Below are 12,090 nucleotides of genomic sequence, written 5' to 3'. Positions count from 1 at the left end.
GTTCTGCTGGGAAATAGTATCAAGGGAATGAAAATCAAATTAGTCCAGTACTGGTGCATCAGTGTAAACAATTTTTGTGCTAAAGGATACAGTACCTCCTGTTTCAGTGTTAACCTAGCCACAATCTCTTCATGATCAATGAGTGATAATTCATCTGCTACTTCATGTTGGTCCAAATCTGGTGAATTTGGAGTTTCTCCTCGTCTAGGAAGAAGACAGTACAAATATAAAAAACTTTGAATTTTTGATGTTTTCCAACTAATAAGTCATTCTCAATTAACTGTAGGGAGTTGAAGTTTGTGGGTGAAAACAAATTAGCTGAGTATCTTCTCCCAAGCATTGCACAAGGTAGACTGTAAACAAAGATGGACAGCTGTAGACCTCTACATTTTCCAACTGCAACAAATGAAGAGTGACTGGATACACAGTATGGTCTCATTGCAATTTTGAAAAACTAAATTCTAAATACCGTCAAACTTACCATCTTTTCAATTCATAGTTTTCTGTTCAGATTCATTCCATTGGATTCTCTTCTCTTAGTGTACTATTCTCATCTACTGACTGTACCATCTCCTAGCTCCTTGATAGCCCTTGGCCCCCAACTCTCCCAATGCTCTCAATTTCAGTCTCTATCATATTCTATCCCAGCAACAGCATCAAGACACCTGTGATCAAAGTCACTGGTGCAAACTCCTTTGACAGATACATTTGTTTCTCAATATCTGTTCTGCAGCAATCCTTCCAATCATAGTATAACCTCCTCTCATTTTTTATGCCTGGAGATCTGTCTTCATTACATTTCTCTAAGGCTTCCTTCACAGATTCTAGAAATGGTACCGTGCAGGAGGCCATTCAGGATAACTCTCTATAATGAGCACCACACTGCTGTCTTTTCCTCATAACTCTGAAGACTGCTGCACTTTTGACTGCCTTGGCTGAACCTGCTTCGCCATACATCCACGTAATACGTGCCAGACCCAAAGCAGTCTTTTTCCTCACTTTTGCATTTGCTTCTTTTGCAAATCACTTTTAAATGTTTATCCTCAGTTTCAATCTTTTTGAGTGGGAGTAGTTTCTCCGTGTACTTTATCCACATTCTCTTGAATTTAAAAATTTTAGGCAAATTGTTTTCTCCTCTCCAAGGAGGACAGTTCAACTTCAAGCATCTAGCCTCATAGCTGAAATTCTTACCCCAAAGAACCATTCTCGTAAACTTCTCCACATTCACTGTAATTCAGTAAGAATGTAAATTATTGCATACACAATGCTGCAAATTAGGTCTAACTCATATCATATTCAAATTCAGCATAAACTCCTCGATCTTGCACTCTACGCATCAATTAACAATAAAACCTCAGAAATTGCATGAAAACAAAAGAATACTGGAAATCACAGCAGATCAAGCCACATTCATGGAGAGACATCAAACTAATGTTGAGTCTACATGGGTGCGGCCTGACCCACTGTAATTTCCAGTGCAGACTCTAGCATCTGCAGTAATTTGCTCCTACCTAGGAAACTGCATGCTTTATTAACTGCTCTCATCACTTGGCCTGACAGCTTTAATGACTTATGCAGATGTACACTCAGATCACTCTATTCTTGCGTACTTTTTAAAGAGTAATGCTCTTAATTTCTAAATGGTTTCTTCATATTCTTGCTAACGAAACATTTGACCTCATTACTCCACACAGCACTTTCATCTGCCACCTATTTGCCCACCATCTGGTCCCATGTTACAATTAATGTGGCTTCCAAAGCCAGCATAGAACTTTCAGCTATCTAAACCCTACTTTCCAAAGCTTTTTATACATCTCTAGATCACATTTTCGTTTAATGTAGTTTATTTCATAAACACAAACATACATGTCAACATTAAGTTAACTACAATGTCACAGTGAATCTTAAACCAACATGAAGCTAACACCTTGAAATATACTACTCACTGTAGAAATGGCAAAATTTGTTGGTTTTAGAATTATAAAGTAGATTCCAATTGATTTTCCGTAGCTTATATGAGCAAATCACTAACATAATGAAAGCAACTTTTATTCATTAAAATTCAACAAAATTCCTTCATTAATGAATATTACAACATTAGGACCAAATGTTTTGCACACACACAAGTGATAGTAGACAACCAAATGAGTATTATAACTCAGAATGAATTAAGTTCTGAAAGTATTTTTGATAATTTTTCAATCCTCACTAGACACAGGAAAGGTACCACAGGATTGGAGGTTTGCAGTGTGGTACTATTATCCAAGTAGGGTGCAAGAGATAAATCAAATAATTATACTGGTACGCCTGAACTAGTGATGGGCAATTTATTGGAATCAATATTTAGAGAGATAGGCTAAATCAGAGTTATCTGGAATGGTTTTGTTAAGGGAAAGCTGTGTCATTACTAATTTAATTTAATTTTGACAGGAAGTAACAAGGAGGGCTGATGAGGGTAGCAAAGTGGATGTTGTCTACATGGATTCTAGGAAGATATTTAATAAGATGCTAGATGGAAGACTGATCAAAAAAAACCCATTGGATACATGGGTATGTGATAAGTTGAATCCAAAATTGGCTCAGTGACAGAAAATAAAGGGTAATGGTTAATGGATAATTGTGTGAATGGAAAGTGGTTTCCAATAGTGTTCCACATATCAATGATTTAGACTTAAATGTGAGAAGCATGATTGGGAAGTAGTCCTAACCAGATAACTGACTGTGAAGAGGATCTCTGTTGACTGCAGGAAGGTCTTGATTTGGTGACGCAGGTAGAAAAGTGGCAAATGGAATTCAATCCAGAGAAGGGTGTGGTTATGCATGAGATGAGAACAAACTAAGCAAGGGAAAGTATGATGAATGGAACGGCATTGAGAAGAACAGAGCAAGTGAGACACTTTGGTGTGCATGTTCATAGGTTCCTAAAAGGTGGCAAAACAGGTAATGAAGGTGTTAGAGAGTAAGAATATGGAATGCCCTATTTAACACACATTTAAAGAAAGTGGAGATAGGCTACGGTCATTTTCCTTAGAACAGAGAAGGCTAAGGATCACTTAAATCAGTCTGTACAAACAAGGCCTGTCTCTCCTAGCAGAGAAGACAATTACTAGGAGTATAGATTTAAGGTGATTGATAGAAGGATAAGGAGTGACGGGAGGGAAAAAAATTCTCCACCCAGGAGTGTGGTGAGCGTCTGGAATCCATTGCTCAATTTTGTGGTTAAGATGGAAACCCTCAACTCATTTAAAACGAACATGGATCTGCTCCTGAAGTGCCAGTAACCTGCAAAACAACTGACCAGGTATTGGTTAGTGGCATTAGAATGAAATGGACAGCCAGCTTGTTCAACTGGAACAGACATGGCCAGTTGAATGGCCTCTCTGCATTTTAATGTTTCTGCAGTTCTAAATACGGTTGCAGGTTTTTGCTCACAATCCTACCTGTCATCTCTGTCTTGGTTTTGGTTTTCCTTATCGTTAGCTCCTTTTGGACAGTTATGATGATGGATCTCTTGTTCAGTCAGAGACCCTACAGAATCCTGAGGGAGGAAGGGAGGAGAAATGAAACTGTTAAAAAAAAATTACATACCATTATCTATCAAGCAACAACTGTTTGAATGAAGACAGTCCCAATTGGTACATCTATTACAAATTTTCAATGCTACAATATAATTACTGCCATTCTCAAGAATTGTCTACTACCGATGTTTATACTGCCCAAAAAAACTTTAAAAGTTGCTGGGTATATCTGTACTACGGTAATCTAATCCAAACATTAAAGATGGAATCACTTACAGTGTTGGTACACATCGGTATTTCCTGAATAGCCAGAAAGAAAGAAAGAATAAAATTGGTCGATGACTATCTAACACGATTTCTCCTTCCCAGGAAATATGAACCTTTTAAGATTTTAAATATCAGTTGGCTACTGTATGACATCCAAAAATGATGTTCTGCAAGTATCCAATACCAAATATTGTACAGAGAAATATAGACAACTATTCAACTGCCTCCAATCTTGAGTAAGCGAACTAATATATTCTGAACTTCTTCTAGATGTCAAGATTCTCCTGCAACAAATACGATTATCAATAAGTAGGTAACATGGTACAGTCTGTACGATTTTGCTAAACAGAGACTATTCCATAGCTCTGTAATTCAAAGAAACAGGCAGAAAATCATTTTTGGTAAATATTAGTTAACACAAGAACATAGTTTGAGCGGCAAGAGATTTTAGTACCCAAAATAGCTTTGTAAAGTTAGTGGAGTAGACTTTAATTACTGAATATTACGAAATAACAGTCAAATAGGTAACTCTGTAACATAGAGGATAATACACTCAATTTTTATGACAGCAAATTTTATACATAGCGTTACCAAAACTGTGGCAAATTCTCCAAACAGGGATCGGTGCTGTTTCTTCAAGATGCAAAGTGGGTATTTTATCCCCTAGTCAGCAGCTTTGTCAATTAAGGCATATTATATTTGTATTATGCAAAGGAATCACAATTCATAGTTAGAACAGACCCAGGCCAACCCAATCAATTATCACTCCAAATTCAATGGATAATTGTTTAGCCTTCAATCCGTACAAGTATTGTGCAACATCATTTAAGATTAAGGTAGTGCACAATACAAAAGAAACAATGATAAGCATAATTATGCAACTGGCGTCTATTGTTACATGTACATAAGAAAAATGTTCATCACGGATTACTTACTTGGTGTAACTAATAAATAATTAGTTACACACTTACTATTATTGAGAACCCTATATTTTAATATATTCTCATGCAGAAAGGTTGGAATAGAAAGCCAATCAAATCCATTTTCATTATTGCGGCCATGACAGAAAGCAGTCCAAATGACCATAGCCATTCTCCATGCAAGCAGTTATATATGTAGCATTATGTGGCATATTAGAGGCTCATTATCTACAAATGGCTACACCATCAATACCAACAACCAGAGACTTATGGACTATTTGTTTGGTCCATGACTGGAATACCATGAGGCAGTTCTGTGTTTTGTGTGCAAAGCAAACCAGTTATACAAGATGGTATTCTTTCATTGTTCCTTCCAGTGAACACACTTTATTCCCTGCTATAAATGTTGTAAGTCATGCAACATGGTTGATGACTTTCTTGTAGAGATGTTGGGTAGAAATGCAGATATTGACTATTTGCCTCTCAGTTTAATTGGACCATTGCACAGCAGAACAAATAAAACAGAACACACAGTCACTCTTCGCCTGTGTGCACCTCAAATTCAATGCTGGATACAATCATAGTCTAGATATCAAGACAGTGTTATGTCATCATGGTTGATGTAAGGCCAATGAAATTTTTTTTGGACCAGGAATTGAAGGCTGGGTGATGCCGTGTGATCCTATCCATGATGATGCTTTGAAGAGTTGTGCTGTGCTGTGTTTTTTAGTAGCACTTTTGGGTTTGCAGACTATTGCAGGATGGAGCTGTGAATCACATGTGCAGGCAATCTTAAAGGGTACTACACTGGGTTGTTTTTAAAACATTGCATATCAATTAGAAATTGGTCCTTGTTTGCTCCAAATGCCAACTGTCAAGTCAGATTTTTCCAATTATAAACTTAAACTAAAAGTAATCTAGGGAAAAATGCAGACAAATTTTTCATGTCACAAAAGCAGGAACTGCAGAAAAATGTCAGCAGTTCTGGCATCATCTGCAATAGAAAGTAGAGTTAATGTTTGGGGCCCAGCAACCCTTCAGGTTCTGAAGAACTGTCAGTGGATCTGAAATGTTAACCTTGTTGTTCTTGCTGGCAGAACTGAGTTTTTCCAGCAATTTCAGCTTTTGTTTCTGATTTCCAGCATCTGCATCTCTTTGGTTCTTTTCTTTCAATTTTAAGTGATACCAGTTAAGCAGGGCAAAAACAAAAACAAGAATGGGTCAATGGTTGGGGTGTTAATTTTAGTAATGATGAGTTGCACAGCACAATGAGATGAGAAGCACAATAAAAAACCATTCCTAGCATGCTTTCCTCAGCAGCCAAGCAGCAATGACTCAACATGCTTGTAAAGCTACTTACTGCTTCTGGGTGACAGAGGTCTCCATTGGTTTGGTTGGACGAATACAGATTGACGTATTCACCCTCACCAGCATCCTCACTATTGCTTTCGCTCTACAGGAGACAAGACCATAAGGTCTCAAGATACACAACCCCTGTTTCCATGCATAATGGTTTCCAAAGTTAAGATCATAATGCATAGATAAACTCCACTACTCAAATTTGAACCTTCAGTGTAAACTCCCAGATGTACTGAATTGCTATTTATTTCCAAGGATATTCAAAATGCTCTGCTACACAATTTATTTTTCTATTCACCCACATATTCATCATGCCTCTATTGATGTGTAGCAGTTCACTTGGTACAGCAAGACAGCCCAAGTAAAGGCTTTCACTTTTTCACCAACCCATAAATTTGTAGCTGAAACACACTAAAGTGATTTTTCCATTACTCTCCCTCTGTTGATTTTCTATGAGGAGCATCTCTCCAAGAGCATGAAGATTGGATTCATCCTTTTGTGCCTGTAATTAGACTTCAGATGAATAATCTCCACACAAAATGTTGGCCTGCTTTTTTTCTTTTATCTCTCATCCCTTCCACACTCCACCCCTCAAAAATCAACTAATTGAGAGGGCGCAACAGGCCCCAAAGTTAGAAGCTTCATCACACATCTCAGGTACTAAGTATCTGGCTCAACAAGCTGTATTTTATAAAACATAGTCCCAACTGATTTGTGGTGCATTTCTCACCAAAAAAAACGAGTTGAGAATTTTAACAAGTCTTAACCATGCTCTTTACCAATCTATTTTAACAAATTTAATCAATAAATCCATTTCCAATTCACACCTCAAACTTTACAGCTCTTAAAGGTTTTCAATAGGGACCAAAAAATTACTTGCTTTTGGTATGTAAATATCAAATGCAGTAAAATGCAAATCACCTAGATCAACCATGAACTCCGTAAATTAAGTAGTAAAGGAGACAGTAAGGGCTGCAGATGCTGGAAGCTAGAGTCAATAAACAGAGCTGGAAAAGCACAGCAGGACAGACAGCATCCAAGGATCAGTGAGGTCAACGTTTGCACCAAAACCCTTCATAGTAATGAGTGCAGAGATGAACGTGGGCTACAGGATAGTCTTATGGTGACTTGCTGATATTAAGATAAACTCCAATGGCCAAAAAAGCTGATAATCAACACTGTTATAAAGTAGTTATTGCTTCACACACAAGCATACATCTCAAATCAGTCTGAGCATGCCACTTTGTTCACCATTTCATAAATGGGCTTATTCATAATCAATTTTCTACCTTTGTGTTCTTTCTCTAATTGGCCTCGGACTTGCAAAAAAGTGAAAAAATGGCAAGTAAATGTACTGTTATATATGAAAACACAACTTGTGGAAAGTAAATGTGGTCTGGAAAATCAACCTAGGATATTCATTTAAATAGAAATGACATGGTACTATGAGCATCAACTCAACAAAAAAAGTATAACAAATGAATATTGTTATTGAGTCACAACATAAAATATTTACATACATGAATCAGCTGAGGATTGCACGTTTGAAGCAAATCTCTTTATACAAGTCTTCTAAACAGATAGGGCTTCAGGCACATTAATAGAATTGTTTCCACAGAATTACAGATCAGCGACATTTGGATGTGGTAACAGCCAGTCATGTGTGTGTAACTCATATGTGTGAAATGAAGGCAAGGGCAAACATTTACATTTCAAGAAAGTGCTCTACCCAGACGTAAAGGAATAATTAGTATTCCCCGTTTTCAGGTTCAACTGATCCATCAAAATTACAAAAGGATCCACTACAGTGAACTTCAGAAAAAAAAATGGTGAACTGAAATTGTTTGCTATTAGTTCAACCTGATTATGCCTGGAAATTTGTGACCATGAGATTCAACATACCTGCAGTGCCTTTCGTCTTACCAAACTGTGTGCTACATAGCACCTACTTTTACCAAATGAAAACAATTAAATTTGGTTAAACCAAATAATGAGCTAAAAAAATCAACATCACTCTCCCAATAAAATAAACATCAAAAACATTTTTAGAAACAAGGCAAGCTTTGACTACAGTACCATAAGTGTCTAATTGTTTAGCTTGCAAAGTAGAAAAATGCTAATTAATTGGAGATTGGGGTTAAGCATTCAACTCATCCAGACAACTTTCAAACAGTTTTTCTTTTGAAAAAGCCTCAAAAAAAAAAGAGTCTATGATACCCCTGGCTTTAAACGTGCAAATTAACTACTTCCTTTGGATAGTTTTAATTCCTGTATTATACACTTATCCACTAAGTTTTCCAGCATATTTGCTGAACTTTCCTTCAAAGAATATCTTTGTGCAGTGAACTACCATATCACCACACATCAGTAAAAGGTACATCAAAAACATAGCCAGTAGGCTGAGTCATTAAAAACCCATTTATTGAGAATCACTACTTAACAAAACTATTCCAGAAAATAATTGCTACCAAGTTATTTAATCATATTAAAGTGAGTGCCGACAGGTAGGTAAGGCAGTTTTTTGTTTCTCCCTGTACAAAAACTTACCTCGTGCAGCAAGCGGCCCTCTTGTTTTCAACAGCAGGTGTGTGGAGGGAATGCATGCTAGGAAGAAACAGATAAATTCGGGCATTGGCTAAACCTGAAACACAAGTGTAGTGTCCTCCTCTAACCAAAAAAGACTGGGGAGGTTCAGTAAGGTAAGGCTTTTTTTTTTAACTTCTTCATCTGGAAATCCAGAGTAGAGGGAATGGAAGTGAGGTCAGTTGCATGCTCCTCTTGCAGGATGTGGAGGTAAGGGTCACTGCTGGTGTCCCCTCTGACTTCACCTGTAAGAAGTGCACCCAACTCTAGCTCCTCAAAAACCGCGTTAGGGAACTAGAGCTGGATGAACTCTGGATCATTTGGGAGGCTGAGGTGGTGATAGGGAGGCAGTCACACCCAAAGTACAGGAAAAAGGTAGCTGGGTGACTGTCAGGAAGGGGAAAGGGAATAGGCAGACCATGTAGGGATCTCCTGTGGCCATTCGCTTCAATGATAAGTATACTGTTTTGGATACTATTTTTTTTTGGGGGGGGGAAGCGGCGAGAGAGAAACGACCTACCGAGGAAGGCCATGGCGGACAGGTCTCTGGCACTGAGCCTGACCTTGATGCAAAGGAGGGAAGGCGGGAGAACAGGAGAGCAATTGTAGTGGGAGATTCAATAATAAAGGAGGCACATACAGGTGATTCTGTGGACACAAACAAGATGAAAGGATGGTATGTTGCCTCCTAGGTGCCTGGGTCCGATGTCTCAGATCACGTCTTCAAGATCCTTAAGGGGAAGAGTGAGCAACCAGCAGTCATGGTGCATATCAGTACCAATGATAGAGGTAGAAAAAGGACAGAGAATGTGAAAAATGAGTGCAGGGAGTTAGGTTGGAAGTTGAAGTCCAGGACAAACAGGGTAGTTATCTCTGGATTACTACTAGCGTCATGTGACAACGAGTTAAGAAATAGGGAGAGTGTGCAGCTAAACACATGGCCACAGGGCTGGCGTAGGAGGGAGGGTTTTCATTATGTGGATAATTGGAGCACATTCTGGGGAAGGTGGGACGTGTACAGTAAGGACAGGTTGCACCCAAATATCCTGGGAGAGGAGTTTGCTAGAACTGTACGGGATGGTTTAAACTAGTGTCACAGTGAGTGAGGAACCGGATTTATAATTCAGTTGATGAGGTACATGGTGTTCCAACAGACACAACAGGGAGTGAGGTGGTTTATAAAGAAATGCAGTCAATAGAGCGTAATTGTGGACACCGAGATGGTTTGAGGTGTGTAACTTCGATGCTAGAAGTATCAGAAATAAAAGCAGATGAACTTAAAGCATGGGTCGGTACTTGGAACTACGAGGTTGTGGCCATTACAGAAACTTGGGTTACTCAGGGAGAGGAATGGTTGTTGGAAGTACCGGGATTTAGATGCTTTAAAGGAAATAGGGAGGGTGGAAAGAGAGGCGGGGAGTGGCATTGCTATTCAGGGCAAGTATAGCATCTACTGAAAGGCAGTTTGAGAATGATATGTCTACAGACTCAGGGTAACAAAGTGTGAAGTTGGATGAACACAGCAGGCCAAGCAGCATCTCAGGAGCACCGAAGCTGACGTTTCAGGCCTAGAACTTTCATCAGAAGGCTCTCTGACGAAGAGTTTAGGCCCAAAACGTCAGCTTTTGTGCTCCTGAGATGCTGCTTGGCCTGCAGTGTTCATCCAACTTCACACTTTGTTATCTTGGATTCTCCAGCATCTGCAGTTCCCATTATCTCTGTAGACAGAGTAGTTTGGGTTGAGGTCAGGAGCAAGAAAGGAGCAGTCACTTTGCAGAACCCTTAATAGTTGCAGTAAAATAGAGAAGCGGATTGGGTGGCAGATGCTGGAAAGGTGCAGAAGTCACAGGGTTGTAGTCATAGGTGACTTCAACTTTCCAAATATTGATTGGAAACATTTTAGTTGTAATAGTTTAGATGGAGCGGATTTTGCCCAGTGCGTTCAGGAAGGATTCCTGACACAGTATGCAGATGGACTAACACAAGGAGAGGCCACTTTGGATTTGGTCCTTGGCAATGAACCAGGCCAAGTGTTAAACCTGTTGATAGGAGAGCATTTTGGCAGTAGCGATCATAACTCTTTCTTTCACAATAGTCATGGATAAGGATAGGTACATACAGCAGGGCAAAGTTTACAATTGGGGGAAGGGTAATTACAATTCAGTTAGGCAAGAACTGGGTAACAAATTGGGGACAGATGCTGTCAGGGAAGAGCACCACAGAAATGTGGAGATTGTTTAAGGAATGCATACTGTATGTGCTCGATATGTTTGTCCCTAGCAGGCAGAGAAGATGTGGTCGACCGAGGGAGCCACGGTTCTCAAGAGAGGTTGAACAACTGGTTAAGAGGAAGGAGGAGTCTTATGTAAGGTTTAGGAAAAGAGGAATGAAAAAGGCACTAGGGGGACACAAGTTAGCCAGGAAGGAGCTGAAGAAAGGGCTTAGGAGAGCTATAAAGGGGGCATGAGAAAACCTTGGCAGGTACAATCAAAGAAAATTCCAAGGCCTTTTACACATATGTGCAGAAGAAGAGAATGACCAGAGAAAGGGTAAGGCCGATTAATGATTGTAAATAGAATTTGTGCACAGAGCCTAAAGAGATAGGACAGGTCCTTAATGAATACTGTTCTTCAGTATTCACAACTGAGAGGGACCTAGTTGTAGAGGACAACATTGTGAAACAGGCAGATAGACTAGAGGAGATTGATGTTAGTAAAGAAGATGCGCTAGGAATTCTGAGGAAGTTGAAGATAGATGAGTTCCCCTGGGCTGATGCAATTTATCCAAGGATTCTATGGGAAGCAAGGGACCAGATTGCAGGGCCGTTGGTGATGATCTTTTCATCCTCACTGTCCACAGGTATAGTGCCGGAAGATTGGAAAGAGGCAAACGTCATTCCCTTGATCAAAAAGGGAACAGGGACAACCACGGAAATTACAGGCAAATTAGTCTTAAGTCGGTGATGGGCAAATTACTGGAAAGGACTCAGAGATAGGATTTATGATACTTGGAAAGGGGCATGGACTTGTGACAGATAATCATGCCTCACAAACCTTACTGAATTCTTTGAAAAGGTGACCAAACATGTTGACGAAGGTGGAGCAGTGGATGTGGCATAAATGGATTTAAGTAAGGCGTTTGACAAGGTTCCCCATGGAAGGCTCGTGCAGAAGTTAAGGAGGCATGGGATGGGGGAAATGTGGCAGATTGGATTCAGAATTGGCTGACCCTTAGAAGGCAAAGGGTGGTAACGGATGGAAAATATTCAACATGGTGCTCAGTATGACTGATGTACCACAAGGATCTGTTGTGTCCTCTTCTATTTGTGATTTTTGTAAATGATTTGGATGAAGGAGTGAAGGGGGGATTAGCAAGTTCACGGATGATATGAAGGTGGGTCACGTTATCGACAGTGCCTAGGGCTGTTCCAGGTTACAAAGGGA

General features: G+C 39.4%; 1 protein-coding gene across 1 annotated transcript in view; it reads right to left on the bottom strand.

The window, feature by feature from the left end:
• Nucleotides 1-12,090, bottom strand: part of rapgef1a (Rap guanine nucleotide exchange factor (GEF) 1a) — a 202,547-nt gene that overhangs the window by 40,446 nt on the left and 150,011 nt on the right. Inside the window, exons 13-16 of the mRNA XM_059638379.1 lie at nucleotides 6,066-6,158; nucleotides 3,795-3,818; nucleotides 3,441-3,538; nucleotides 96-204 (exon numbers count right to left, since the gene is read on the bottom strand). Coding sequence (XP_059494362.1) covers nucleotides 96-204; nucleotides 3,441-3,538; nucleotides 3,795-3,818; nucleotides 6,066-6,158 — 324 coding nt within the window. The remainder of the gene's footprint in view (nucleotides 1-95; nucleotides 205-3,440; nucleotides 3,539-3,794; nucleotides 3,819-6,065; nucleotides 6,159-12,090) is intronic.

The sequence above is a fragment of the Stegostoma tigrinum genome, chromosome 29 (genome assembly GCF_030684315.1).
Source record: "Stegostoma tigrinum isolate sSteTig4 chromosome 29, sSteTig4.hap1, whole genome shotgun sequence".
Lineage (NCBI taxonomy): Eukaryota > Metazoa > Chordata > Chondrichthyes > Orectolobiformes > Stegostomatidae > Stegostoma > Stegostoma tigrinum.
The sequence above is the reverse complement of the archived record's forward strand: the minus strand, read 5'-3'. Positions and strand labels throughout refer to the sequence as shown.